At 52.6% G+C, this 25,507-nt stretch overlaps 2 protein-coding genes across 2 annotated transcripts; one reads left to right on the top strand and one right to left on the bottom strand.

Moving 5' to 3' along the window:
* The first annotated feature begins 274 nt into the window (after nt 1–274).
* On the top strand, nt 275–3,819 carry NANOS3 (nanos C2HC-type zinc finger 3). Its single transcript, XM_032396139.1, has 2 exons — nt 275–969; nt 2,893–3,819. The coding sequence occupies exons 1-2, from the start codon at nt 516–518 to the stop codon at nt 2,958–2,960; spliced, it is 522 nt and encodes a 173-aa protein (XP_032252030.1). The 5' UTR covers nt 275–515; the 3' UTR covers nt 2,961–3,819.
* CUNH19orf57 (chromosome unknown C19orf57 homolog) lies at nt 3,814–25,161 on the bottom strand. Its single transcript, XM_032395962.1, has 10 exons — nt 25,101–25,161; nt 24,588–24,639; nt 20,844–21,018; nt 17,446–17,527; nt 17,100–17,210; nt 12,815–13,663; nt 12,386–12,697; nt 8,224–8,312; nt 6,124–6,216; nt 3,814–5,878 (listed from the first exon to the last, which is right to left on the bottom strand). The coding sequence occupies exons 2-10, from the start codon at nt 24,616–24,618 to the stop codon at nt 5,728–5,730; spliced, it is 1,893 nt and encodes a 630-aa protein (XP_032251853.1). The 5' UTR covers nt 24,619–24,639; nt 25,101–25,161; the 3' UTR covers nt 3,814–5,727.
* Between the last annotated feature and the right edge of the window lie 346 nt (nt 25,162–25,507).

The following is a 25,507-nucleotide window of genomic DNA, read 5'->3' on the forward strand; positions in this document are numbered from 1 at the left end:
ACAGAAGTTACTAAGTTACTGACTACATCAATGCCTGTCTTTGGGGTGGGGCTTCCACACACACACACACACCACCCCCCCCACCCCCACCCCCCGGCCATCACCCTGTGGGGCAGGAGTGGCAGGCCTCACAGGCCTCCTCCAAGGAGGGGTAGGCAGGGGTAGCCCTCCCAGTGCCCTCTGGGGGGGTGTCTCCCAATTGTGGTGGGGGCCCCCTGCAGCCTGTGTCCTGTCACCCCCCATTGCCCCCCACCCACCCAGAGAGCATGCATCCCCTGGCAGGTGCATTTATGGGGGAGCAGCAGCAAGACCCCCTGTGACAGTAAGGAACCTCCCACAGCCTGCTCCTCCCCCTTCACACCCCCTTGGAGGTATAAGGAGAGAACTGACAGCCCAGACTCCTAGGCTCCAGAGAGGGGAAGGGAGGGGCAGAGAGGAAGGGGTAGAAAGACGAGCTTTGGGCACGCAGGGTTTATTCTCTCTCTGCCCCTCTGCCTGGCACACATTGCCCAGCTATGGGAACCTTCGACCTATGGACAGATTACCTGGGTTTGGCACGCCTGGTGGGGGCTCTGCGCGGGGAAGAGGAGCCCGAAACCAGGCTGGACCCCCAGCCACAGCCAGCTCCAGGACCAGGGGGTCAGAGGCCCAGCCCGGAATCACCAGCTCCTGAACGCCTGTGCTCTTTCTGCAAACACAACGGCGAGTCCCGGGCCATCTACCAGTCCCACGTGCTCAAGGATGAGGCGGGCCGAGTGCTGTGTCCCATCCTGCGTGACTACGTGTGCCCCCAGTGCGGTGCTACGCGCGACCGTGCCCACACACGCCGTTTCTGCCCACTCACTGGCCAGGGCTACACCTCTGTCTACAGCTACACCACCCGCAACTCAGCTGGCAAGAAGGTGTCCCGGCCTGACAAGGCAAGGACGCAGGACTCAGGGCATCGCCGAGCAGGAGCAGCCTGTGCAGGTGGCTGGGGGGACCTGGTGTGGAGGGGGCTGACCCTGGGCTTGTGGCTAAGCCCTCGGGGCCTCTGTGAAGTAGGATTAACCCCAGTGCCCACTTTAGAGGGTTGGGGGGAAATAATCAGTGTAGAAAACTTAGAACAATATTCTAGAAGTGTTGCCCAGTGTGAATAAGCTGGGGCTGGGATTAATCTGTGGCCTTGCGCAGGGGACCTCTCTGGGCCCATGGGGAAGTTGCTCTCCTTTTCCAGGCATGGGGTGCTCTGTCAGGGAGGCTATGGGGACTTGTGACAGGATCTGCAGTTAGGTATAGCAGGGGCTCCAAATCCTGTTTGGCACTTAGGAGCTGTGCAGCCTGAGAGAAGTTCTCAGCCTCTCTGAACCCCAGCTTCCTCATGCTCCTCCTTTGTTCACTCATTTGCCAAATAGCTTGTGTGCCTTTTGTGCCAAGTGCTGGGCTGTACCAGCAGTGGAAAAAGGTAGAAGGGAGAACGGCATTTAAAACAGTGTGCTGAGTGCTGAATGGAGGAGTCTAGAGGAAGCACCTGATCCAGATGAAGGGGTCCAGGAGGGCTTCCTGGAGGAAGTGACTTCTGGAAGTCTAATTTGGTTTGATGGATGCTAGAAGTGTAGCCCAGGCACTGGGGCTCGTTCAGGAACTTAGTGAAGTTCAGTGTATCTGGAACAAAATGGGTGCATGTTTGGTAGAGAGGGAGGTGTCAGAGATTTGGGGGCCAGCGGAAGAGCCTATAGGTCTTGGACTTGGGTACTAGGGAACCATGGAAGGGGCAAGACCAGGTCTGCATGTTTGAGTGTGTTAGACCTCAGCTGACTGGTTGGATCGTGAGGACACTAGTCCTCCAGGCAGAAGTGTCCATGGCAGCAAGGAGGGAGAGGGGCCTGGCACCCAGGGAAATGTAGGTTTGGAGAGGAACATCGGGAGTTTGCTGTGTGTGGATCAGCTCAGGAGGGCAGCTGGGGTGAAAGCTTATGAAATCTTTAGCTGAAGCCTCCCTGAGGTCTGGCTCTCCCCACACTGCTTGGCCCGCCACGTGGGGTCACCCTGTCTCATCAAATGTGGATTCCAATTCTGCAGGTCTTCTGCAAGCCCGGGTGGGGCCCCAGGACCTGCATTTCTAACTAGCTCCCAGCCGTGTGGGAAGGCCAGGGAGCAGGGAGGCTGCTTTGGGTAGCTTGAGCGTACGTGGCAGTGGTTGTTATTATAGACGTGAAAGGCCTCAGCTCCTGTGGGGTTTTAAAGCAGAAATTGTTTTAGCAACTTTGTCTTTGCAGAAGTCAGCCAACAGGGAGGTGGGCCTGACTGGGCCATACTGCTGCCCTTTTGGGTGCCCTGTGTGGGTACAGCCTCCCCATCAGAGTGTGAGCTCCTTGAGGGAGGTGACTGGGCGGGACGACCCCACCCTCACCCCCGGCAGCTGTGCAGGGAACATTTGACCGAAGAATTGAGTAGATACTATTCCCCCAAGAGATTCAATGAGATCCACCTGGGAGGTGGGGGGAGCTGAGGGGACATAGAGATGATGGTCTCAGAACCTTCTTTTTTCTCTTGAGTTGGAGGGAACAGGAAAGTTCCCTTCCCCAGGCATGGAGGGTGGGGTGGAGCCCCCCTTACCACCAGACTGGTAGAAAGGCCAGCCTCCTGTAATGTTCTGGGTGTAACAAATCTGGGGTCCCCGGAGCCCTGCGGCCACCAGGGGGCAGCACAGCCAGCCAGAATTAGAGTTTCTGTGCTTTGTGTCCAGCTCTGGGTCCCACCCTGGGCTGGCCAGGCCTGGAGTGTCACAGGGGTGCTATTCTAGGAGCAGCCCCCAGGTGGCGCTAGAGCCCCAAAGCCCTGAAGTTTGAACCCGTACTTTGGGAGCATTGAATCATACCCTATTATTGTTTTTCTCCTTTTAAAATCCAGGTTCCAAAGGTGCTGGGAAGTCTTCTGGACCTTCACCCTCTTCCTGCTGCCCCTCCACTTCTGCCTAGGAGACTGGTGCAGGGAGGATGGAGATGCTGCCTTCCCCTGGGTGTGGGGACCCAGGCTCGATGGAGGATGTATTTTCCGGGAAGATCCACCTTGCAGGGACCTGTCCCTCGGCCCTTGCCCCAGCCTGGAGGCCTGGTAAGAGAGCAGGGCCTGAGAGCACAGCTGAAAGAGCCCCCATGAGGAAGGAGGTGGCCCTCAGGACCCTGGCCCTCCTTCCCCAGCACTGGGCACCCAGTCAGCGCTCAATAAATGCTTACGAATGGATCAGCGTAATAGCCCAGGTCTTGGGATGAGGTAGCGTGAACAGCTCCAGAGGGGCTGGGGCACCTCTTTTCTATCCTGACTGCATCCATGAGCCCCCACATGTCCCCACCTGTTACTTGGATTCTGGTTGATCCTGGAGCATTGGGTGAGCTGCTTTATGCTGAGAAATGGAAGTGGGCACCACAGGGTGACTGTGGGGTTTTGAGGGGTCACCCCAGCACTTCTGAGCATGGCACTCGCTGCCAGGTTAGCGCCATGAAGCCATTTCTATGATGTTTGGAATTTTCAAACTCCCTTCCAACCATCCCTCACACAATGACATGCCAAATAGGTAGAATTCTCCACATTGGAGGCGGGGGCCTGATCTGAGAGGGGAACTGAGAGACAATTAGACCAAGCCCTCCCTCCTCCTTCAAATCATCCTGACCAAGGAGGCCCTCAGTGAATGTTAGGGTCCTCACAGATGCCTCAGCAACAGGGCCAGGGAGTCACACGCCAGACTCCTCAGAACAAGGGAAGGACTTGGGGGCGTGGGTGCAGGGCTAGGCAAAGAATGGGAATATGTCCTGGGGGGGTGGGCCAGCCAAGACCTTGGTCAGGAGGCACCATGGAGGTGATCTGGCTCTGCCTGGGGAGAAATGGGAGAGGGATGGAGATCCATCACCACCCAGGTAGTGTGACCCAGTTCTCCTGGGCCAGGGCTGTGTTTGTGGGAATCCCTACTCCCAGTCTGCTCCTCTGGCCTCCAGAGGGCAGCAGGTGGCAAGTGTCCGTTCAAATTCTTCCCCCAAGCCAAGGGCTGGCCTGGGAACCCGGGCTCCATCCCTAATAGCCCACACTGTCTCCCAGAGTTGGGTGGGAGCAGGATTTGGACTTTGCAGGTCCCCTCTGCCCTTGGCTTTGGACTTGAACTCCAAAGGACGTGAGGCCACCGAAGGAGGAGGGCTGGGGTGAGCTGGGGTGAGCTGGGGATGGGAGACAACCCTTGAAGACAGCCTGCTGCCCAGGCTTGGAGCGGGGAGGGGAGGAGGAGAAAGAAGACACAGAGGAGGGCTCCTTAGCAGCCCCAAGAGTTTCAAATTGAGTTAGGGGACACAACATCCCAGTTACCCCCAGCTGTTTGCAAGTGCTGATTGTATAGACCAGAGCTGTTGGGGCTTGAGACCCACGGAACCAGGAGAATGGACATGTCCTGGCAGGTTCAAGGGAGGAGCTGCACATCCAGCCAGAAGTGGTGGGGGACCTTGACCCCCCGCCACTTCCCTCCAGCATGGGGTTTCCCGGGGTCTAAGAAGGCAGTGGGAGCGGAGACCTGCCTTGACTGTAGGAATCAGGGTGTGGGAGTCACAGGCCAAAGGACTGATAAAGTCTCGGGTCTGGTCAACCTTTTGGTCACCAATTTAGAAGCACTGTGTTCTATAAAATGGGTTTGGCGGCAGCACCTGCTTATGACAACATCATCAGGGTTGTGTAAGGCTTGGCACTAGCTGTGTCTGTATCAGTCACAGTCCCCCAGGACTGCCTCCTTCCAGTCTGGGGCCTAGAAGCAGCTTGTGCCTCAGAGGATGGGTAAGGCCATCTGAACTGAAAGCAAACCTGCCAGCTCTCCAGTTGGGTGATCAGCTATGATGTCTCAGTGGGCTTGCTGCTCCACGATATGGGGGTGTCTGTGCTTGAATGTGTACACACACGTGCACACACACAGCCACCCATTCCTGGAGACTCCGACACATTCAGTAACTTGTGGGGACCCCTTGATTCACAGGGCCCTGCAGTAGCCCAACCTGCCCTCCCGGGGAGGATGAGAAGTAAAAGGAGAAAGAGGTGGTTAGGGAGGTTGGTGGGCGGAACATTAAGGAACTGAAAATACCTCAAACCCCAAATAGCAGGTCACAGATCCACACTAGGGAAACATTTATTAATGGTCTAAGCAGAAGAAATAAAATGGAAATCCGGAGAAAAACAAAGGTACAACCAACAAAGGGAGCCCTTTTCTCCACCAGGAAAGAAACAAATTCTGAACCTCCCATAACCTGAGCTAAAGAACGAAATTCGCAAATCCAGATAAACATCTGGGTGGCTCTGGGCTCTGCTCAGAAGCAGCTGGCTTCCGGAGGGTGGGGAGCACAGCCAGCCTCCTGCTGACTGCCTGTGGCCTCTGCTGTAACCCGGGGTGCGGGGGGAGAGCAAGTTCCGTCCCTTACCAACTCCCAAGGGAGGCAGCTGACATGGGCCCGGCCTCTTTTGTTTCCCATGGGAAGCTGACTTCTGGGTCATCTGAGGGGAGGCTTCTAGGGCCCACTAGGACCTGCTGGAGCATCTTACAGGATAAACCAGGGGGCACACAGGGCCCTGCAGGCTTTCCGGGGTCTGCTGAGGGAATGTTCCCAGCTGTTTGGCGGCAGCACCTCTGGGGGCCAGTGCAGAGCAAACACGCACAGGCGCCGTGAGTTTGTGCACGTGCATGCACACAAGGTGCTCCTGAGGTGGTCTGGAAGTAATCTACAAATCCCTCCAGGATCGCTGCCCTGGAGGGAGATTCCCAGCCCCCTTTGATGTGTAGGGTGCCGGGGCTTTCCCTGCCAGCCTCGCCTTCCGGTAGCTGAGGCGCTTGAAGGCCTCCAGGTCCCGGTGGGCGCTCATGATCAGCCGGCTGCATGGAAGTTGCAACAGGAGCTGTGTGTGCTCCACCAGACGCCCAAGTGGGGACTACACCTCCCATTCGGGCACAAGTGCCTGCTCACACTCCCACATAAGCTCACACACGTGAACACGCACAGGTCTTGGACACACAGAGGCAGATGCAGGCCCTGGGCCCTCCCTGCCATCCCCCAAGGCCCCATCCCCCCTGCCACCCCTTCCGCCCCGTTCATCCATGGAGCCTAGCCCAGTGCTTACTTCAGGTTGGAGAGCTCAACAACAAGACCGTGCACGGTGTCTGTTGCATCCTCCATCCTGGCGGCTTCACAGGCCTTGATCCCTACACAGGTCCTGGCGGGAAAGGAGGGAAGATAGGAGGTCTGACCTCACCGGACAGCTCTGCCAAACTCTGTTCTGGGGGCTTTTGCTGGGCCTGGAGCTGTCTTCTCTAGATATTAATACCTTTTCCAGATATGAAACCACCAGAGGCAGAGCACTGATGGCCAACCCAGCTGGCTCTACCATCAAGAGCACACCCAGAGTCCAGCCTCTTCTCCCGACCACCTCGGTCCTTGTCTGGACAGTTGCCACAGCCTCCCTGGCCCCCTGTTCCGGCCCCTACAGCCTGTCCCCCATTCAGCACTGGGGTGGGGTGGGCTGTGAAAATAGAAACCCAGCCCAGCACCCCTCCCCGAAGCCCCTGCACCATCTGCCAGCACCTCCAGGCCCCCATCGCCCCCCTTCCCCTTCCTCCCCTGCTCCAGCCACATTGAATTCCTGGCTGTTCCCTGAGCACTTCTGAGGGCCCTGGAATGTTCTTTCCCCAAAGTCTCCTCCTGGTGGGGGGAGGGAGGCTTCCCTGATCGCCACGTTAAAATTTTAACCCCTTCCTCACTGTCTTTTTCTCAACACTCCACCATCTGACTAATTTGCTTGTCTCTCACCCTCCCACCCCCACCAGATGGAAGCTGTGTGTTTTGTCCCACACTGTCTCCCCCGTGCCCAGAGCAGTTCCTGGAAAAGCTGGCACTGGATGGCCTTAGTATCTATGGAAGGGGTAGATGCACCACAGCACCCGCTGTACCTAATGCATGCGGCCTGTGGATGTGGGCAGAGGGCTGCCCTCCTGGACTCAGGCCAACAGCTGTTCCTAAATCCTCCTCCACCCCAGCGTGGCAGTGTCTCCTGGGCTATCACTACAGGGACTCCAGTTCTACTCCACCCGCTTCAGTCACCCTGAGATGGCAGGCCGGCCTGGCCTTAGCCTCTGCATGTCTCACTCAGCCATGGGCCACTGAACCAGACCCATGACCTGCCTGGGGGGCTTCCAGATGTCCGTGTGGGTTACATCAGAGGCCAGTGGAGATTCAGACATGAATCTCCCTTCTCTTTGCTTAAACAATAGTAGGGTCACTCTAGCTATAAACTGCCCCTGATCCCCACATGTGCGTGCGCGTGTGTGTGTGTGTGGCAACAGGTGGTACAAATGTGTGCATGAGCAGGAGATGGAAACGCAGCCACCCTCTACGCTGAAGAGGAGGAGGAGAAAGAGAAAGGAGATACACTCTGCCAAGGGCTGTGTCCCTCACCCCTCCTCCACACCACTTGCCAGACAGAAACAGAAACTTGGCCATGAATAATCGATAAGCCGCAGCCTGTGCAGAGAGACCAGTTCAAGTACAAGGTTACAGGAGAGGACTGTAACCCAGCGCTAACGGCTGGCAGGGCTGGGAGGAAGGACACAAAGGGAGGTGATGGACGTGAGAAGCTCTGGGGTGGAGAGGACCCCCCAACACCCCCCCCCCCCACACACACACACACTCTCTCTCTCTCTCTCTCCATGGCCTGCAGGAGGGAGAGAAAGCAGCCTGCCTCAGGGCACTGAGCCAAGTGAGGAGATGGGGCGAGTCAGGAACAAGTCAGGACCTCAGGAGGGCCCTCTGGATGCCAGAGTGGGGGCGGGCCCAAGGCCACTGGTTTTTATCCCCGTCTGGGTCCCCTTCCCCTCCACAGAGATTCAGGGTAAGCTCTAGATCCTCTCTCTAGAAAACCACATCTAGTACATTAAAACAACCTATGGAACTGGGGGGTACTATCCCAGGGGCCCTGGGGAGAGACTCTGGTTTAGCTGTAGATCGAGGATCACCAGTTCTCCACTTGCGGGGAGCAGCGGCACGCACAGTGTGAAAGACGGGGCTCGGCTCCCTTCCTGAGACCCATGGAGGGAGAGGTAGGGCTGAGGTGAGGGAGAGTACGGGGGTGCCAGTGCCAGGAAAGCAGCGACACTCTCCCCTCGCAGGGACTTAGGGACGACTGCTGCAAGGGCGAGAGTCCTGGGTTAGCCTCCCTCTTGCCTACCTCAGCTGGAGCTCCGTGAGAAGGCCTCCATCAGCATGTGGGCTTGTGCCAGGCCAACAAGAGCCCAGCCTGGTCCCCGTAGGAAACGACTATGAAGAGAGAACACACCTGTGAATGGCCTCGCTGGCTAAGCCCTGCACTGGGAAGGAAGAGGACATGCAGGGCACCTCTCAATTTCCTGGGCTGTGTCAGGAACACAGAGGTAGAGACTCCCGCAGAAGAAAAGTGGTGCAGCGAAGAGACAGCATGCCCTGACAGCTAGACCTGGGGGCCACCAACCCGGGCTGCAATCACCCTCCCCATTCAGAAGGAGCAGACAGGGCAATGTGAGGCCTGACCCTGGTGTCCCCTGCTGAGTCTGTGCTTTCTGAAGGGCTGATCTGTGTTGGCCGATGGCTCTGTCCCTGACAGCTGAGGCGTCGCACTGTCTCCTGCTCGTCCTGCAGTATCTAGAAAGGTACAGAGAAGACCCTCAGTGATGCTGAGTGGAGCGAGGTGGGCACCCAGTGTTGAGGGGAAGAGGTTGGCCAGGTAAGCCACCTGTTTTGTGCCAGGGAAAGATTTTACAAATATATGGTCAGGGAAAAATTTATAATAGGGTAGAGAGCCAGATAACCCGGAGAAGCTTAGGTTTCTAAATGTCAACGGTGAGGGCGCCTGGGTGGCTCAGTCAGTTAAGCGTCTGCCTTCGGCTCAGGTCGTGATCTCAGGGTCCTGGGATCGAGCCCCACATCGGGCTCCCTGCTCGGCGGGAAGCCTGCTTCTCCCTCTCCCGCTCCCCCTGCTTGTGTTCCTGCTCTCGCTCGCTCTGTCAAATTAATAAATAAAATCTTTAAAAAAAAAAAATGTCAACAGTGGTTTAATGTTCATGGAAAATGTCAAGCTCAATCATGGAGGGGACATACGTCCCTCTGAAAAGAGGCAAAGAGGCTGGGGTAGAGTGGCCAATCCATGGCCTTTCTGAGGAGACCAAAGTCCTAGAGTAAGAAGGGATCTGTTCCAAAGACGTCCTTTCAAAAGCAGGCCCCTCTCCCCTGACGGGTGGGGGATGGGATGAAGGCCTTGAGCTATAGCTTACACCTGCAAATTGTCCCTGAATCCCAAGAACAGACGCAAAGAACTGCTTGTAGCCCAACGGTTCTCACGGGGGGATGATCACCCTTAGGCACTTCACATTGGTCAGCACACTTTGGTGGGGGGAGTGCTACCGGCGTCCAGTGGGTAGGGGCCAGGGGTGCTGCTCAGCACCCAAAATTGCACAGGACAGCCCCGCCCCAGAGAACGATCTGGACCCAAGTGCCAGCAGTGCCTGCTGTGGACAACACAGTACCTCCCAGGCATCTGGCTACTGTTTCATGTAAGTGACTCTGAATAAAATACAATTCACCCAACTCACCGGGCCATTCTTGGCCCTGAGGATTATTCCCCCTCCTAACATTCCAACCACTGCTCCCACCAGGGCTGTGTAAATGTTTGACACAAGGGCAGTCCTTGTACTGAATGTGCTGGAAGCCATCACTGTACGACCCAAGAGGGACTTGTAATCAGCTTTTATTTTTTTAAAGATTTTATTTACTGGGGCGCCTGGGTGGCTCAGTCAGTTAAGCATCTGCCTTCGGCTCAGGTCATCATCCCAGGATCCTGGGATCGAGCCCCGCATCAGGCTCCCTGCTCAGCAGGGAGTCTGCCTCTCCCTCTCCCTCTGCCCTTCCACCCTGCTCATGCTCTCTCTCTCTCTCAAATAAAAATCTTAAAAAAAATTAAAACAATTAAAAAAATATTTTATTTATTTATTTGAGAGAGAGCACAAGCACGGGGAGCAGCAGAGGGAGAGGGAGAAGCAGACTCCCCGCTGAGTACGGAGCCCAACACAGGGCTCCGTCCAGGACCACCTGAGCCAAGGGCAGATGCTTAACTGACTGAGCCACCCAGGCCCTGGAATCAGCTTTTAAATGACACTCGTCATGCAGGGTACAGAGGCTCCACCAGCCCTGTGGTGAGTGTCAGGTCCTAAGGGAGCTACTACAAGAAGAAAATACCATGCTTTCCTGGGAGGGGACCTGGGTTTGAAACTGGTCTGTCACTTCTGTGTAACCTCTGTGAGGCCCCCAGTTGCCTCCTCTGAAGCAGTGCTCACATAAGCTGTCCCGCTGCGGGGGAGGGGGGCCTGTTGGTGGGAGGCCGCTGCTGCCACCCTCCATCCACCTGCACTCTGTTCCCAAGTGTCCCTGTCCACCAGGTCTTCCTGCCGGGCTCCATCGGTACCTTTCTGTGGGAACCTGCTTGTGCCGAGGTCGCCCTGACATGTCCGGGAACGCCCAGTATCAAAACAAAACGTGTCCAGACGTCAGCAACCTTGTCAGGGCAGCGCCTCCGCCCCTGGAGGACCTGTCAGGTCTGCCCACCCCAGCTGTCTGCCAGTTCCCTGCACTGCGGATTCTTTGTTGTTTTCAAAGCCCAAAGTCACTGGCAGCCCATCAGGAAGGGCTTGCTTCTTTGCCTGCTGGATGCCACTAAATATCCCGACTGCTTCCTTTAGCCACTGCCCAACAGGCAGAGACTGGGAGTAGCTTAGACTCTTCTTTCCAAGGGAGGGGTTTGTATCGTTCACGGGCTGAGGCTCTAGTTATAAGATTTCAGCCGTGCTGGCACCTGCACACCTACCTATCCCAGGTGCTTGTGTTCAAACTCTAGGACTGGGCTGCACTGTGACTTATTTTCCATCATCTTGCTCATCTGGTGATCGAGAAATGGGTGGCACAAGGAGCCGGGGGCCCACATGTGGCAGGGAGGGCCTGGTCTGAAGTCACCTTGCATGTAAACACTGTGAAGGGCCAGAAATGACCCTTGGCCTTCCCTTGGGAAGGCGGCGCCTTGGAGACCCACATTTGCCCAACCCAGCCACATTCCCCTCTGTGGCTGCAGCAGCTGGCTTTCCTCAGCTGGGTACCAGATGAAACACTATGCTTGTGTTTCAGGGCCGGGTCGTATGAAAAGACTCTCTAAGTGCTGAAATGATAGGGTACAAAATGTTCACTCTGGGAGAGAGGTGGGAACAGTACTACCACAAACCTCACAGGGGCAGGGACCACGCCCAATCTGTTGACTCCTGGCAGAGCAGGCTCTTGATAAGCATGTAACTGAATTAATGTTTTAAAGATCTCAACAGGACAGCCGAAGAAACAGAGCCCGATGTTTGTGAAGCAAGTTGGGCTCTGCGCTCCAGGTCAGGGCATCTGAGGCACAGGTGTGGAATCAGGCCAACCTGGGAGCAGACCCGGCCTGTCTCCCTCCCAGCTGTGTCACCTGGGGCAGGTGCCTGAACTCCTTCGGCCTCTGAACCACACCCAGGATGTGGAAAGAGAACCACCTACCTCTCAGAGTGTGACTGCAAAACACTTAACCCAGACTCAGGCGTGCCAATGGTCAAGGATGTGGTGCTTCCCTGGGGGCGGGGCCAAAGCAAGTCTGCCACCCGCCCCCGGACAGGTGAATGCCAATGGCCTGCACAGGCTCGGCAGCTGGGGAAGGTGATGTTGGGTAGCTCTCCCACAGCCTGCTGGGCAGGCAGATCCCTGAAGAAAGCAAAGTCCCTACAAATTCCAGCAGGAAAGCAAAATTCTGTGTCTATGTTTGAAAAAAAAAATCGTATGAGGACCCTGAAATGACCCTTAAGATGGGCAAAGGCTCTCTCCAGTTGGGGACTGAAGTCCTCTCCCCCAAACCCAGCTTTGACGTGGCTGGCTTTTTCAAAGTGACCCCTCAAGGTCTCAGGCATCCTCTTTATATCCCTCAGAAACCTGCAGCTAGAGCCAGGCCCTGAAGTGTGGAGAGGGTGGGTAGAACTGGGGGCTCCAGTCAAGGAAGGGAGGACCTCCATCAACTCTGCCTAGGCTGACAGAATACATGCGTGTCACTTCCTGGGGCTCTTCAGCTCCCACAGAGACAGACCCCTTACAGAAAGGCAGGTCTGTCCTTTCTGGAAAATCACTGACTCCATACCCACCAAAGCTCCAACTCATTCCTCTACACCCGTGTGCTATATAAACAGATGGCCATGCACCCCAAATTCCACACACCCCCTACCGGGTGGCTTGGGAGAGGCTCACGCCACTTGACACCTATCCTGGGATGGTCTGCCATAACGTGGGGAAGCTCTTACCTGCGCAGGTGAGGCTTCAAAGTCAGGGGCTTCCAGGGCATCCCGTATCTGGCTGTCTGGCAGGAAGTCAGGTTCCAGGGCCGGGGACTCCCCCAGCACAGCCTGGTCTGCAGAGCCAGGAGGGGGCTCAGACCAGCCTGTGGGGTCCGTGGGGGCATCTATGCTGTCCTGGCAGGCCCTGGTCTCCTGGGAAGGGCCGCCCACAGCTTCTCTGTGCACTGGTGGAGCAAGGGCTCCAAGAGACAGACTGAACCCCTCAAGGTCTCGTTCAGGGCTCTGGCAACCTAACTCAGTGGCTTTTTTACGTGTGGGCTGCAACAGCAAAGGCAGTGCACACACACCTCCGAGCCCCTCTGTCTGATCAACACCTGGGCCCATTTCCGAGGCTAGAAGACTGGAATCTCCAGCACCTACTGTGGGCTCTCTTACCCTGTGATCCAGAGCCAGGGAGACTGCAGGGCCCCCCGGGGTGTTGCCAGGGCGCTTGTCTTCCCACCCTGCCTCCCCTCTATGTCCTGTCTCCCCAGCGAGAGGTACGTAGCTGAGCAGGCTCCCACTGCAGCCTCCATCAGGGGCCTTCCCCCTGGGACAGGTAGGTGCTCTGGTACTGGCCTGTTCATTTGGCCTGGCCACCTCTGGAGCCCTCTGTTCTGGCTCGGTGGGGTCTGTGCTCACATCTGTGATGACAATGGTCTCAAGGGAGGAGTGTCTTGGGCTGCTACAACTCTGTTCTGCTTCCCTGCCAGTCTTGCTGGGTATCTGCATGGGGTCAGAGAGGCCCTGGGCTGCAGATCTGGGCTCTGGATCCTGAGTGATGGGACCTACGACGCCGTCTCCTTCTTCCTGATGCCTCTCAGGCAGGTCAGCCCCTGTTCCCCCTTTGGCACCTGTTTCCTGAAGTGCTCCTTGGTCTGACTCCTCTTCAGCATCACTGCTCAGCAGGAGCCCTTTCTGGCCATGATAGCCTAGAACCCAACACCCTTCCCTGCTTTCACCATCTGGTGTCTTGGCTCCTTGCTCCGAAAGGTGGTCCTGGCTGGCCCTCTCGGAGGCCAAGGGCACTGTCCCCCATTCTGGAGAGGCATCGATGGAGGCTGAGGGCTGAGGATTCCCATTGCCAGGCACAGGTGTCATGGGGTTTTGGTCTCTGTGCTCAGGGTGGGTGCTGTCTACCTGGGTCTGGGCACCCAGCTCCCTGGCCTCCCAGGGAACAAGCCCTAGGGACTCCTCCCACAGCTGGCTTCTGGCCTGCTGGGCACTGGGCTCTGGTGGTGTTTCCTGTGGAAAGAAAAAGACAGCCTTGAGCCTTCAATAATCAACCATTCTAAAGATTTTTTGGGGTGCCTGGGTGGCTCAGTCGTTAAGCATCTGCCTTCGGCTCGGGTCATGATCTCAGGGTCCTGGGATGGAGCCCTACATTGGGCTCCCTGCTTAGCGGGGAGTCTGCTTCTCCCTCTCCCACTCCCCCTGCTTGTGTTCCCTCTCTTGCTATCTCTCTCTGTCAAATGAATAAATAAAATCTTTAAAAAAAATTTAAAAAATAAAGATTTTTTTAAGTAGGCCTCATCCCCAATGTAGGGCTCAAACTTATGACCCTGAGCTCAAAAGTCAAACACTCAACCAACTGAGCCACTCAGGTGCCCCAGGATGTTTCTAGTTGTAATTGCCCCTGTACAAAGTCTCCGATGCTGAACACGATGCACCCAAATAGGGTTCAGTACCAGGGCTGGGCACATTAGAGCCAGAGCTGGAGGGGGACCTGGAAACACAGGAACCCTCCTTCCATCAGCTCCTTTCCACCAGCATCAGGCACACGGAGGCTCTTGGACAGATCAAGGATACAAAAATGAAGGGGGCCTGTGGATTCTGCCCATGTCAACTGTCTGATGCTAGTAATGGATGCTAGTTATAGAACATGTAACCACTGGAGGAAACCGGAGGAGAGCACACACGGACCTCTCTGCAGTGTTTTGTTTTTGCGGTAAAATACACATTACATAAAACTCGGCATCTTAACCATTTTGGAAGCATACAGTTCAGTGGCATAAAGTACGTTTACATTGTTGTGCAAACATCACCACAATCCATCTCCAGAACTCTTTTCATCTTCCCAAACTGAAACTCTGTCCCTATCCCTCTCTCCCAGCATCTGGTATCTACCAACTACCTTCTCCCTGTACAATTTTTTTTTTTTTTTTTTTGAGAGAGAGAGAATGTGTGTGTGCGTGTGCCATGAGGGGTGGGGGAGCAGAGGGAGAGAATCTTAAGCAGGCTCCAGCACGGAGCCCAATGTGGGGCTCGATCCCATGACCCTGAGATCATGACCTGAGCTGAAATCAAGAGTCGGACGCTTAACTGACTGAGCCACCCAGAAGCCCCTGCCTCTACAGATTTGACTCCTCTAGGGACCTCCTATAAGTGGAATCCTATAGTATTTGTCCTTCGGTGGCTAGCTTACTTCACTGAGCATAATGTCCTCCAGGCTCATTTATGTTGTAGCAGGTGTCAGAATGTCTTTGCTTTTAGGGCGCCTGGGTGGCTCAGTTGTTAAATGTCTGCCTTCGGCTCAGGTCATGATCCCAGGGTCCTGGGATCGAGCCCCGAATAGGGCTCCCTGTTAAGCGGGAAGCCTGCTTCTCCCTCTCCCACACTCCCTGCTTCTGTTCCCTCTCTCGCTGTCTCTCTGCCAAATAAATAAATTCTTAAAAAAAAAAAAAGAATGTCTTTGCTTTTTAAGGCTGAATAATATTTTATCGTATGGATATGCCATGTTTTGTTTATCTATTCATCTATTGAGGGACACTTGGGTCCGTGCTGTTTTTGCAACTTTCTAGGAGTCTATAATTATTTCAAGATAAAAACCTAAAAGAGCAAGAGGGAGAACTGAATTGTCCCTAACAGAGATAGAGATGACCTGAGCAGGGTGGGAAAGGAGGGTTCTGGCTGGGACATAGACAGCTAACTGTCCTTTAGGAGGATGTCAGCTCAATCCAGGCACTCAGGCCTAAACCTAAAGAAACACTGCAGCCCCTGGATCTCCCCCAACTCTGGATGCTGGTATCTGACATTTCCACCTGGTATCTCCTGGTCACCTCCAACGATACACGACCAACACCAGCTCCTGAGTGTGCCCTCAGAGGCTCCCTTTCTCGACTTCAGCAACTCCATCCTTCAAGCTATTCAGGCCCCAAACCCTGGAGTCAACCCATCACCTCCTTTCCCCTCACATCCATGCCATCAACTCTCCCTTCAAACTGGACTGCAAATAATTACATTTGATAGGTAGGGACTGAGGTTTGTAACCAAGGGCACTCTATAGACAGCAACTGTCCCCCTTCCCACGCTTCTTTCATACAGTGATCAGCGCTGAGGGAGATACCTCTCTACACCCATCAAGCCCAACCTTCCTAGGAGGGTCTGCACTGCCAATATCGGACCACTGAAGGCCAGAGCCTGTCAGTCTGACTTCAGTGAAGCCATGGGCAACCAGCCGCTGAGTTACGCATAGTGTTTCCCGCACTTTTTCAGTCAACAGTGAAGCTAAAACCCCTCTTATTACTTAGTTAATTTTAAGTAAGCTCTACACCCAACATGGAGCATGAACTCACAACCCCGAGATCAAGAGTCACATCCTCCACCGACTGAGCCAGTCAGGCGCCCCGACCCCTTGTTTTTAAATTAAACTTTTTGTGAGATCACTGTAGATTTATATCCAGTTATGAGAAATGAGGGGAAAGACTCCTCATGCCCTTTACCCAGTCTCCCCCAATGGTAACATCTTGCATAACTCGAGCACAATATCACAACCCAGATACCGACATTGATAAAGCCCACCGACCTTATCTGACTTTCCAGCTTGACCTATACTTGTTTGCGTGTGTGTATGAAGTTCTATACAGTCCCCTCGTGGTGGAGGCTGTGCATCCACCACACAGACAAGATATGGAAAATCTCCAACACGGGATCCCTTGTGCTGCCTTGTGTAGCCACACTCGCCTCCCTCCCACCCTGCCCACCCTGCTCCAACACCCTGCAACCACTAACCTACCCACCATCTCTGCAATTTTCTCATTTCAATAACGTCATGCAAACGGAACTCTACAGTGTATCACCTTTCGGGACTGGCTTTTCCCACTCCACATAATGCCCTGGAAGTCCATCCAGATTGTTGCGTGTTTCACTAGTTTGTCTCTCTTTTATTGCTGGGTTGTGTTCCATGGTGTGTTCAGCCATTCACCCACTGAAGGATATCTGGGGTGTTCGCAGTTTGGGATGATTACAAACACGGCTGCCGGAAATGCCCACCCCTCACTTTTGTAGGGGCCTCTGTTGCCAGAGACATCATCACCCCCGGGGCTCAGAGTGGAAAGGATGAGAGAGTATATTGTAAGACCCATTCCCCTACCCGCCCCAAGCCACACAAAAGCTTCCAAGAAGTAAAGGGGTTCAGGGATAGAATATGGGCTGTCTTTCTGTGTTTTTACTATTCTCATGCAACCTGGGGAAGAGGGCCGTGGCCTTGACCGCTTTGCTGCAGGCACAGCTGTCCTTAGCGCCTCGCACGGGCCTGGCACGCACTCCACAGACATCTGTAGCATGCTGTACGGAAAAGGCGCACGCAGACAAGTACAGGTCTAGCCAGTGTCAAAGAAAACCAAGGTTGAACTCAGCTGCCAAGTCTGGGCCAAGAAGAAGCTGTGTCTACTGGGCTCACCTGACTGATTTTAGGGGCTCCACCCCCAAGGTCCTCTTCCCTCAGCTCTGCTTGTCTTGTCACTGTCTTCCTGGGTTTTGCAAACTGGGGGACAAACCTCCTGGCTGAGTTCTGTAAACCAGATACAACAAGAACAAAACAGCAATAAAGATAAGGGGAGGAATGAGGTTTCAGAAAACAAACGCTAAACCAGTTCCTTTCTTGCAGCCTCAAATGCAGCCCTTGCCCTCCGTCCCCAGCGCAGTCTCACCAGCCTGTCAGCCTGCTGGTGAGGAATGGAGACAAGAACTCCAGCTTCAGGGAAGCAGTGTCATTGGTTATACATGAGGCCCTAAAACAGGCTCACCTGGGAAAGAAGAGCGGGAACTGGCTCCTCTTCTGGTTGCCCGAGGAGCCTGGAGGGATCTCCTGCTTCCTCATCATGGGAGCTGGGTGGAGAAAGACAAAACAGAGGAGGTTCTGAAGTCCTAGGATGCTGTCAGTGTGTGTGGTGAGGCAAATAGATGAATCCAAAGGCAAAGTGTGCTCAGTCTCCTGTAAGGGAGGCCCTGAAGCACCTGCTTAGAGAGAGTGGGATGGAAAAGGGGAGCAGCACCTAGGGTGACACTTGGCTGCCAAGAAGGGTGCAGAGGCCCACATTTAGAATCCAAGCTGCCTGATCTGGCAGCAGTTTACTCTTATAATCCCAGGAATTGGCTCCTAGGATAAGAACAGGAATTCTCATTTGGAATGACACTCCAACCCCCAACTCTGTAAATTCTAGAGAAATGAAGTTGTAGATTTAAAAAAACAGAAACAAAAAACAGTGTCTAAAAAAGGAGGTGTATTCATAATTGCCAAAATGCAAAAGCAACTGAGGCAGCCTTCAGTGGGTAAATGGATAAACTGTGTGCATCCAGACAATGGAGTATTATTCAGTGCTAAAAGAAATGAGCTATCAAGCCATGAGAAGACTGAGAGAAAACTTAAATGCATATTCGTAAGTGAAAGAAGCCAGTCTGAAAAGGCTAAGTAGGTACTGTATGATTGCCACTCTTTGCCATTCTGGAAAAGGCAAACCTATGAAGATAATAAAAAGATCAGTGGTGCCAGGGTTGCGGAGGGGAGGGATGAACAGATGGAACACAGGATTTGAGGCATCAAAAGTACTCTGTATGAGATTATAATGGTGGCTACATGTCATTCTGCATTTGCCCAAACCCACCGAACGTACAACACAGAGTGAACTCTGAAGTAAATTGTGGATTGTGGGTGATTATCATATGTCAGTGCAAGTTCACCCTTGGTAACAAATGTACCGCTCTGGTGGGATGGTGATGGGGGTGTGTGTGTGGGGGGTGGGGGTGGCTATGAGAAATCTCCATACTTTCTCTCCAATATTATCGTAAGCCAGGCCTGGGTAGCTTAGTCTGTTAACTGTCTGCCTTTGGCTCAGGTCATGATCCTGGGGTCCTGAGATCAAGGCCCGCATTGTGCTCCCTGCTCAGTGGGGAATCTGCTTTTCCCTCTCCCTCTGCCCTTCCCCCTGTTCGTGCTTGCTTGCTCAATTCACGCGGTCTCTCTCTCTCTCAAATAAATAAATAAAATCTTAAAAAAATTATTGTAAACCTAAAACTGCTCTAAAAAAATTAGGTCTTTTTAAAAAGCATGTGAGACTTATGATTTTATCTAAATAAATGTGGATGCGGGCGCCTGAGTGGCTCAGTTGGTTAGCGACTGCCTTCGGCTCAGGTCATGATCCTGGAGTCCCTGGATCAAGTCCCACATCGGGCTCCCTGCTCGGCAGGGAGTCTGCTTCTCCCTCTGACCCTCCGCCCTCTCATGCTCTCTCTCTCATTCTCTCTCTCTCTCAAATAAATAAATAAAATCTTTAAAAATAAATAAATAAATAAATAAATAAATGTGGATGCGTATATTGTTAAGAAAACAGATCAAAACCTGGAACTAAAACTAAGACTTCAACTTTAGAAGGGGAACAGGAAAAAGCATGAAGATACAGTAATAGTTTTTTTTTTCACAATAGGTTTAAATTGTATTGGGGAGCTGATGGAGATAGAATAAATCTAGATACTGATAGCAAGAGTCTGTCAGAAAAATTTTTTAAGATTTTTTATTTATTCATCTGAGAGAGAGAGAGCGTGAGCACAAGCAGGGGGAGAGGCAGAGGGAGAGAGACAGTGGGAGAGGGAGAAGCAGACCCTGCTGCTGAGCTGAGAGCCTGACGAGGGGCTTAGTCCCAGGACCAGGAGATCATGACCTGAGCTGAAGGCGGATGCTTAACGAATGAGCTACCCAGGTGCCCCTAGTTGAAAATTTTTATTCAGAATGGGTTGTTTGGGTGGCCTGTAGGGTACTAGTTAGGATTTCATTTCTCAACATAAATGTGTTGTTTGTTTGCTTTATATTGTTCTTTTCTGTTATACTTCTATGCACATGGTATTTCTTTTTTTTTTTTTTTAAGATGTATTTATCTGAGTGAGCGAGCACATGTGTGGGGAAGGGGCAGAGGGAGAGAGAGAGAATCTTTAAGCAGACTTTGCGCTGAGTGCAGAGCCCAATGTAGGGCTTGATCCCAGGACCCTGGGATCACGACCTGAGCCGAAACCAAGAGCCAGACGCTTAACCGACTGAGTCACTCGGGCACCCAGCATGTGGTATTTCTTAATAAAACATTTTAAAAACAAAACTAGAAAAAAGAGGGTGGGAACCCAGCAAGCTGGGCAGTGCCTGGGACCCCACGAGCCCTGTTGGCCTCGCCAGGAGGGGGGAGCACAGTAATATTGTGGCGCCTGGGAGAATGGCTTAGGTGTGACATGTGGCCCCTCTTCAGAGCACACACACAGCAGTGCTACCTTTTGTCTTAAGACTGCAATGACCTGAGATCACACATCTTCCACCTCCAAAAACAGTTTTCTTGATCAGACCGTGTGCTGTAATTGTTTACTCAGAAAATCTGGTAGACCAATCCATGAGGCTTTCTCTGAGGACTTCTGGTAGCAGGAACCCTCCTTCTCCTAACTCCTGCTAACCCTTTCTACTTTGCTTTAGTTACATGCGGTTTAACCCCATGAACAAACTATTCTCCAGATCTTCCTTTTTTCCCCACTGTGCTTAATTACATATTCCTGAGGAAAAAAAAGGGGGGGGGAGCTGGGAAACCATGGTGGTTAGGAGCACGGGAGCCAGACACAGCCAGATCCCCAGCTTGCGCTGCACCAGCTCAGTGGCCTTGGGCAAATACGTCATTTGATCTCCCAAAGTCTCAGAGTCCTCGCCTGTGAAATGGGGATAAAAACCTACCTCACAGTGCAATGAGGATTAAACAAATGGATAGGTGTAAAGTGTTTATCATTAGCCCACTGTCTGACACGTAATTGCTATCCCCTTTCATGGGTTATTATTTCGCAGACCTACAACTCCATCAGTCCTTTCTTGGTGAAGAAGGAATGCGGGATAAATGTGGATTTGACCAGCAGACAGGACAGATGCATTCTATTATTAAGTGACCTTGACAAATCCAAGGTTTTCCTTGCTCGTGGTTAAAATATCAACCTTTATTGCTCGAGAGGAGAGTCTGGGGAAGAAGGCTTTGAGAAGCAACCGGAGGGCTGCTGAGCCCCCAGAGGGAGGTGTGGAGTTGGATGAGTCATGTTGGTCCCCTCCCCTTTGCATCCTGTCTACTGGGCTGCTGTGCTGTGTCCACTGTCGGTGGGGAGGCTTGCTGGAATGTTCCAAGCCACCTACCTGGAGGCTGTCTGTACTGGTTCTTCTGTCCTCTGCTCTGCAGAGGGAATGGGTTCTAATCTGCCTTCTGACTCTTCAGGGAGACACAAAGAGCCCCACTCAGAATTCTGGGGGGGGCCGTCAGAGTCTCCTAGCCTTGGGTTCTTTGGGGCCTTCAGAGGACGGACTCCTCCTCCTGATTTAGAGAGAAAGGAAGATGAAGGGATGGGAGATGCAGGGAGCATGCACTACCATGGCTGACAACCAAACCTGGCAGGGCCACTGCTGCAACACGAGCAAGCTAATTCCAAGGGTAAGAAACTCCCTGCTCTGACTCTAGCCTGGAGAGAGAGATGGGATGGCACCTTGTCCAAGAGTTTAGGTGGCCATGGGATTCAAAGGCTTTTTTACCCAAGGACTGGTTATGACTGAGACTGAATCCTGAGGTAGCCTGGCACCAAACTATATGAGATAACCTGGCCCAGCCAACTGTCTCTCTAGGAAGGTGGTGACAGGTGCATACTGGCTTCCATGAGTCTCAGCTCAAATGTTGCTGCAAAGGGCCATCCCTGACTTCTCTATACAGCAACCCCTTTCAGACTCATGCTCTGTTTTAATCACTTCACAGTTTTGTTTTTGTTTGAGAGAGATGGGGGTGGGGGGAAGGAAGAGAGAATTTTAAGCAGGCTCCACGCCCAGTGCAGAGCCTGACATGGGGCTCGACCTCAACCCTGAGATCATGACCTGAGCTGAAGTCAAGAGTTGGAAGCTTAACTGATGGAGCCACCCAGGCACCCCAACTTCAGTTTTTTGTTGTTTTGGTTGTTGTTGTTGTTTTGCCAGTATCTGACGTACTGGTTATTTTCTGTCTCCCTCAATACAAGGAGGGGCCTATCTCTCTCTGCTGAGTTTCAAGTGCCTAGCAGGTCATCTAGTACATTGTTGGTGCTCAACAAATACTTGGTAGATGACTGAATAAACACATTTGTAAAACAGAAATCACCACCAGGAAACACAGACAGGACTAAATTATGTGCAACTCTAGTTTTCCGTGATGCCTGCAGATTATGTGTCCTGGGAAAACTGGGACCTAGGGTCGAGTGCTAGGGAAGTGATGTCCCAGCTGCCCCTTGGTCCCTTGTATCTCTGCGGTATGTTCCCCATCACTGAAAAAAAAAAATGAGGAGCCTAACACCTATTTGCTGAGTGAAGGAAACTTCCTTACACAGAAACTGCCAATAGTGGCTGACTTCTAAGGTCTCCCCAAACCTGGCCCCAACCTAATTATCAAAAAACAAATGATAAGGGTTGAATCTAGTGAGTTCCATGACAGATGTTGTCCTGAGAAGTTGGGTGTGTTATGATAAACTTCAAGGTAGGGTTCCCACTGTTACACCCATCTTATGGATAAGAAAGCTGAGGAATATGGAGGCCAAGGGATCTGGAATGGGATCCAGTCAGTCCAACTCCAGAGCCTGCATACCTAAGTGTATTTGAGCATTTACTGAGCACCTACTATGTGCTGTGCCTCTGACCCCACAGAGAGAACAAAAAGGCAAACCAGACCCTGGACTGATCTTTCTGGAGGTCAGTCAGGTAGACCCTTTCCAACCTCAGCTCCTTACATACCTTGAAGTAAACCCGTTGAACAAGCTCCCTCTCCCTAATACTGATCACCAGGGTTCTTATTAGCATTCACTCGGCTGTTTGTGCTCCAGTAGACTACCATGACATTTCTGTAATTTCTGAATTCTGTAAGTTATGGTGTGCCCATTTAGAACTTTACCGTACTGCTATGTATTTGATTAGCACTCTCAGTGAGAAGCATTTTTCTTTCTCTCCTGACTAGACCCTGAGGGTTATGAGGGCAGGAATTGAGTCTGTTGCACCCTTTGATCTCCTCCTTGCCCTGCCTTTCACCCCACCCTGCTTAGGTGTTCACCCCAGTGCTGCACTCAGAGCAAGGCTCCAATGAATGCTTCTTACACAAGCATATTCCCATCTTGTGATCTGCCAAAAAAAAAAAAAAAGGTGAAATCAAGCAGCTTTGTTTATTTGGTTTGGGCTTAAGATGCCCAAACACTAGCTCACTTTGCTCATCCAATGGACATGTGCACCAAATAAAAACCAAAATATCAACAGAAGTGAAAAGCCTCCCATTTCCTTCCTGTGATCTGTCCCCACAGGACTAATTTAAGAAAAACTAAAGGCAGAACCTTATGTTCAACACCAAAGGCCAAAGACGTTGGGAGGGAAGGGCTTCTTTCACCACCTGCCAGAATCGTCTTCCTCTGTCCCCACCCCCTCTAGGACACACAGAAACAGCTGTCCTGGGCCAGCCTGGGATCCACTGAGCTAGGGAGCCCACTGCCAAGAGAGGCCCCAAATGACCTGCTGTGGGTGGGCCTGGCTGTCCCCAGCTTCCCCCACCCAGGTCAGTGAAATTCCTGTGTTTCCGAGCAGCCTGTTTCTCATCTTACACAAAACATTTTCAATCCATTGCTAATTTTTCTATCCCACATTGTGGGGAAAAAAAAATGAGTGCTACTCCCTATGCTCATTATCCAGTAAGTAGTCATTTCTAAACTTTTAAGAAGTTTAAATTATCTTCGACAATGACAGGGAAATGGAGCTATGTAATATTGCGTGTTTTTCTTTGTGCATGAGGAAATTATACATATATATATTGACAAGTAAAGACGCTCATGATAAAGTAAAAAATGGGGATTGCAGATCAGCATGTGTGATGATTCTATTTTCCAGTAAAAAACACTGTATTTGTGTATACATAGAAAAAGTTTGGAAGTAGTGTACTGAGGTTCATTCCCTGGCTTTTTATGCTGTCCTGTGATTGATCATTGTCCCATGGTTGTGCTGGACATTAACCTTAGGGGAAGCTGGAGGTAGGGTAGAAAGAACTCTGAACTATTTTTGCAAGTTTTCTGTAAGCCCCAAATTATTTCAGAATGAAAAGGTTTTTGTTTTTTGGGTTTTTTTTTTTTTTTTAAGTCTGGAAGGAGAATCGTAATACCAGCATACACTTGTGTACTACCTAGGGTCTATCCTTCATGCTTCACAAATATTAATCCTCGTATGAACTCTAGGGCAGAGTTCTCCACCTTGGTACTCCTGACATTTGGGGCCAGATCATTCTGTATTGTGGGCACTGTCTTGTGCACTGTAGGATTTAGCACATCCCTGGCCTCAACCCACTAAATGCCAGTAACCAACCCCCCCGCCCACACACACATCAGTTGTAGAAACCAAAAATGTCTCTAGACATGTCCAGTGTCCTGAGGGGCAAAAATCCTCCCCCCAACCAGGTTGAGAATCACTGTTTGAATGAAAAGGGTAGGTGCTTTTATTATCCTCTATTTATAGTACTCTGAGGTACAGAGTAAGTCATCTGCCATCACACAGGGAGCCTGAGAGCTGGGATGAATCCAGGGTTTTGGTTCCAGAGTGGAACACTTAGTCACACACCCAATGACCTTGTAGCTCTATTCAAAGGTCATCTCTGAGAGTGCACCCCTGGCCTAACCGTGGGATCCCACCAGAGATTGGAGGAAGCTCCAGAAAGCTTTCACTTTTTACTGTATGCACTTTCCACAACTTATACTTTTCTTACTAGCATGTATTAAATCATCTTTTTTTTTTTTCAAGGAGCTTGATGTGATCATGTTAGCATTTCTGCAACAAATAAGCCTACATTCCTCTTATACCAGAAGCAGCAATAAAGCAGTGTCAACTCGAATGTCCAAATACCTGAAGTCCGAAGCTTTTTCCTCTTACTCATTTTATCCCTCTCTTGAAAAATCTGAAAACAACGAGCAAAATCCCATCATTACAAGTAGTCCCCGTCCCTGGGTACAGACCCAGTGACCCTGGCTGAGGGCAGAAGCCACCCTCACCCCACCTCAGTCCATCTGGCTGCCCCCGGGAGCCAAGCTGGGCGGAGTCACAGCCACCTTGGGCCATGACCGGGTAAGAAAACCTCCTCCACGTTGCAGAGAGCGGAGGGAACGACCCATCTGCCCATCCAGGGAAGCCCTGACGACCCCAGCTCTAGTCCCTAAATTGAGACAGGCTATGTGAAGCCCCCTCCCCCCTGGCTGTGGCCTGAGACCCTTCCAGGGACACCTGAGGATTCTGGAAGGAGCCACCTGGGGCCCTTCGAAGGGTCAGGAAGCCCTATGGGGGATGCCTGGGGCCCTGGAAGCAGGAGTCGCCACAGACCAGCTGCTGCCAGCCCTGGGGGCCAAACAAGCCCAAACCGACCTGGGCCACTGAAGTTGCCAAGGTCCCTCTGTCCTTATCAGGAACTGAGTAGGTCTGCCTGGATCTGTTGGGGAACAATTCGGTTAAATTATTTGCGTTAGGATTTTTTTGGAAAATAAAAGGCAAAGTTGGCCCTCACGGAGGCGGGGCGGCTGGCAGTCTGTAGCTGAAGGGCGGGTAGGTCCCGAAGCCCGAGCGCTGTGGACCCGACTTCCGGTGACCAGACCCACACTAACTCCACCCCGGCCCCCTAAAAGTGTGGGATGCCCAGACCAGGGCCGCCAGGAGAAGCCAGAGCCCGCAGGTGGCCACGAGACGCCGAAAGTCCGGCGGCCGCCACCGCCCCTCACACCTGCGCGCGCGCTCCGCCTCTTTCCCGCGCAACCCGCCGCACCGTCGCGCGCATG

This window comes from Phoca vitulina, unplaced genomic scaffold (assembly GCF_004348235.1).
Source record: "Phoca vitulina isolate PV1807 unplaced genomic scaffold, GSC_HSeal_1.0 scaffold89, whole genome shotgun sequence".
NCBI lineage: Eukaryota > Metazoa > Chordata > Mammalia > Carnivora > Phocidae > Phoca > Phoca vitulina.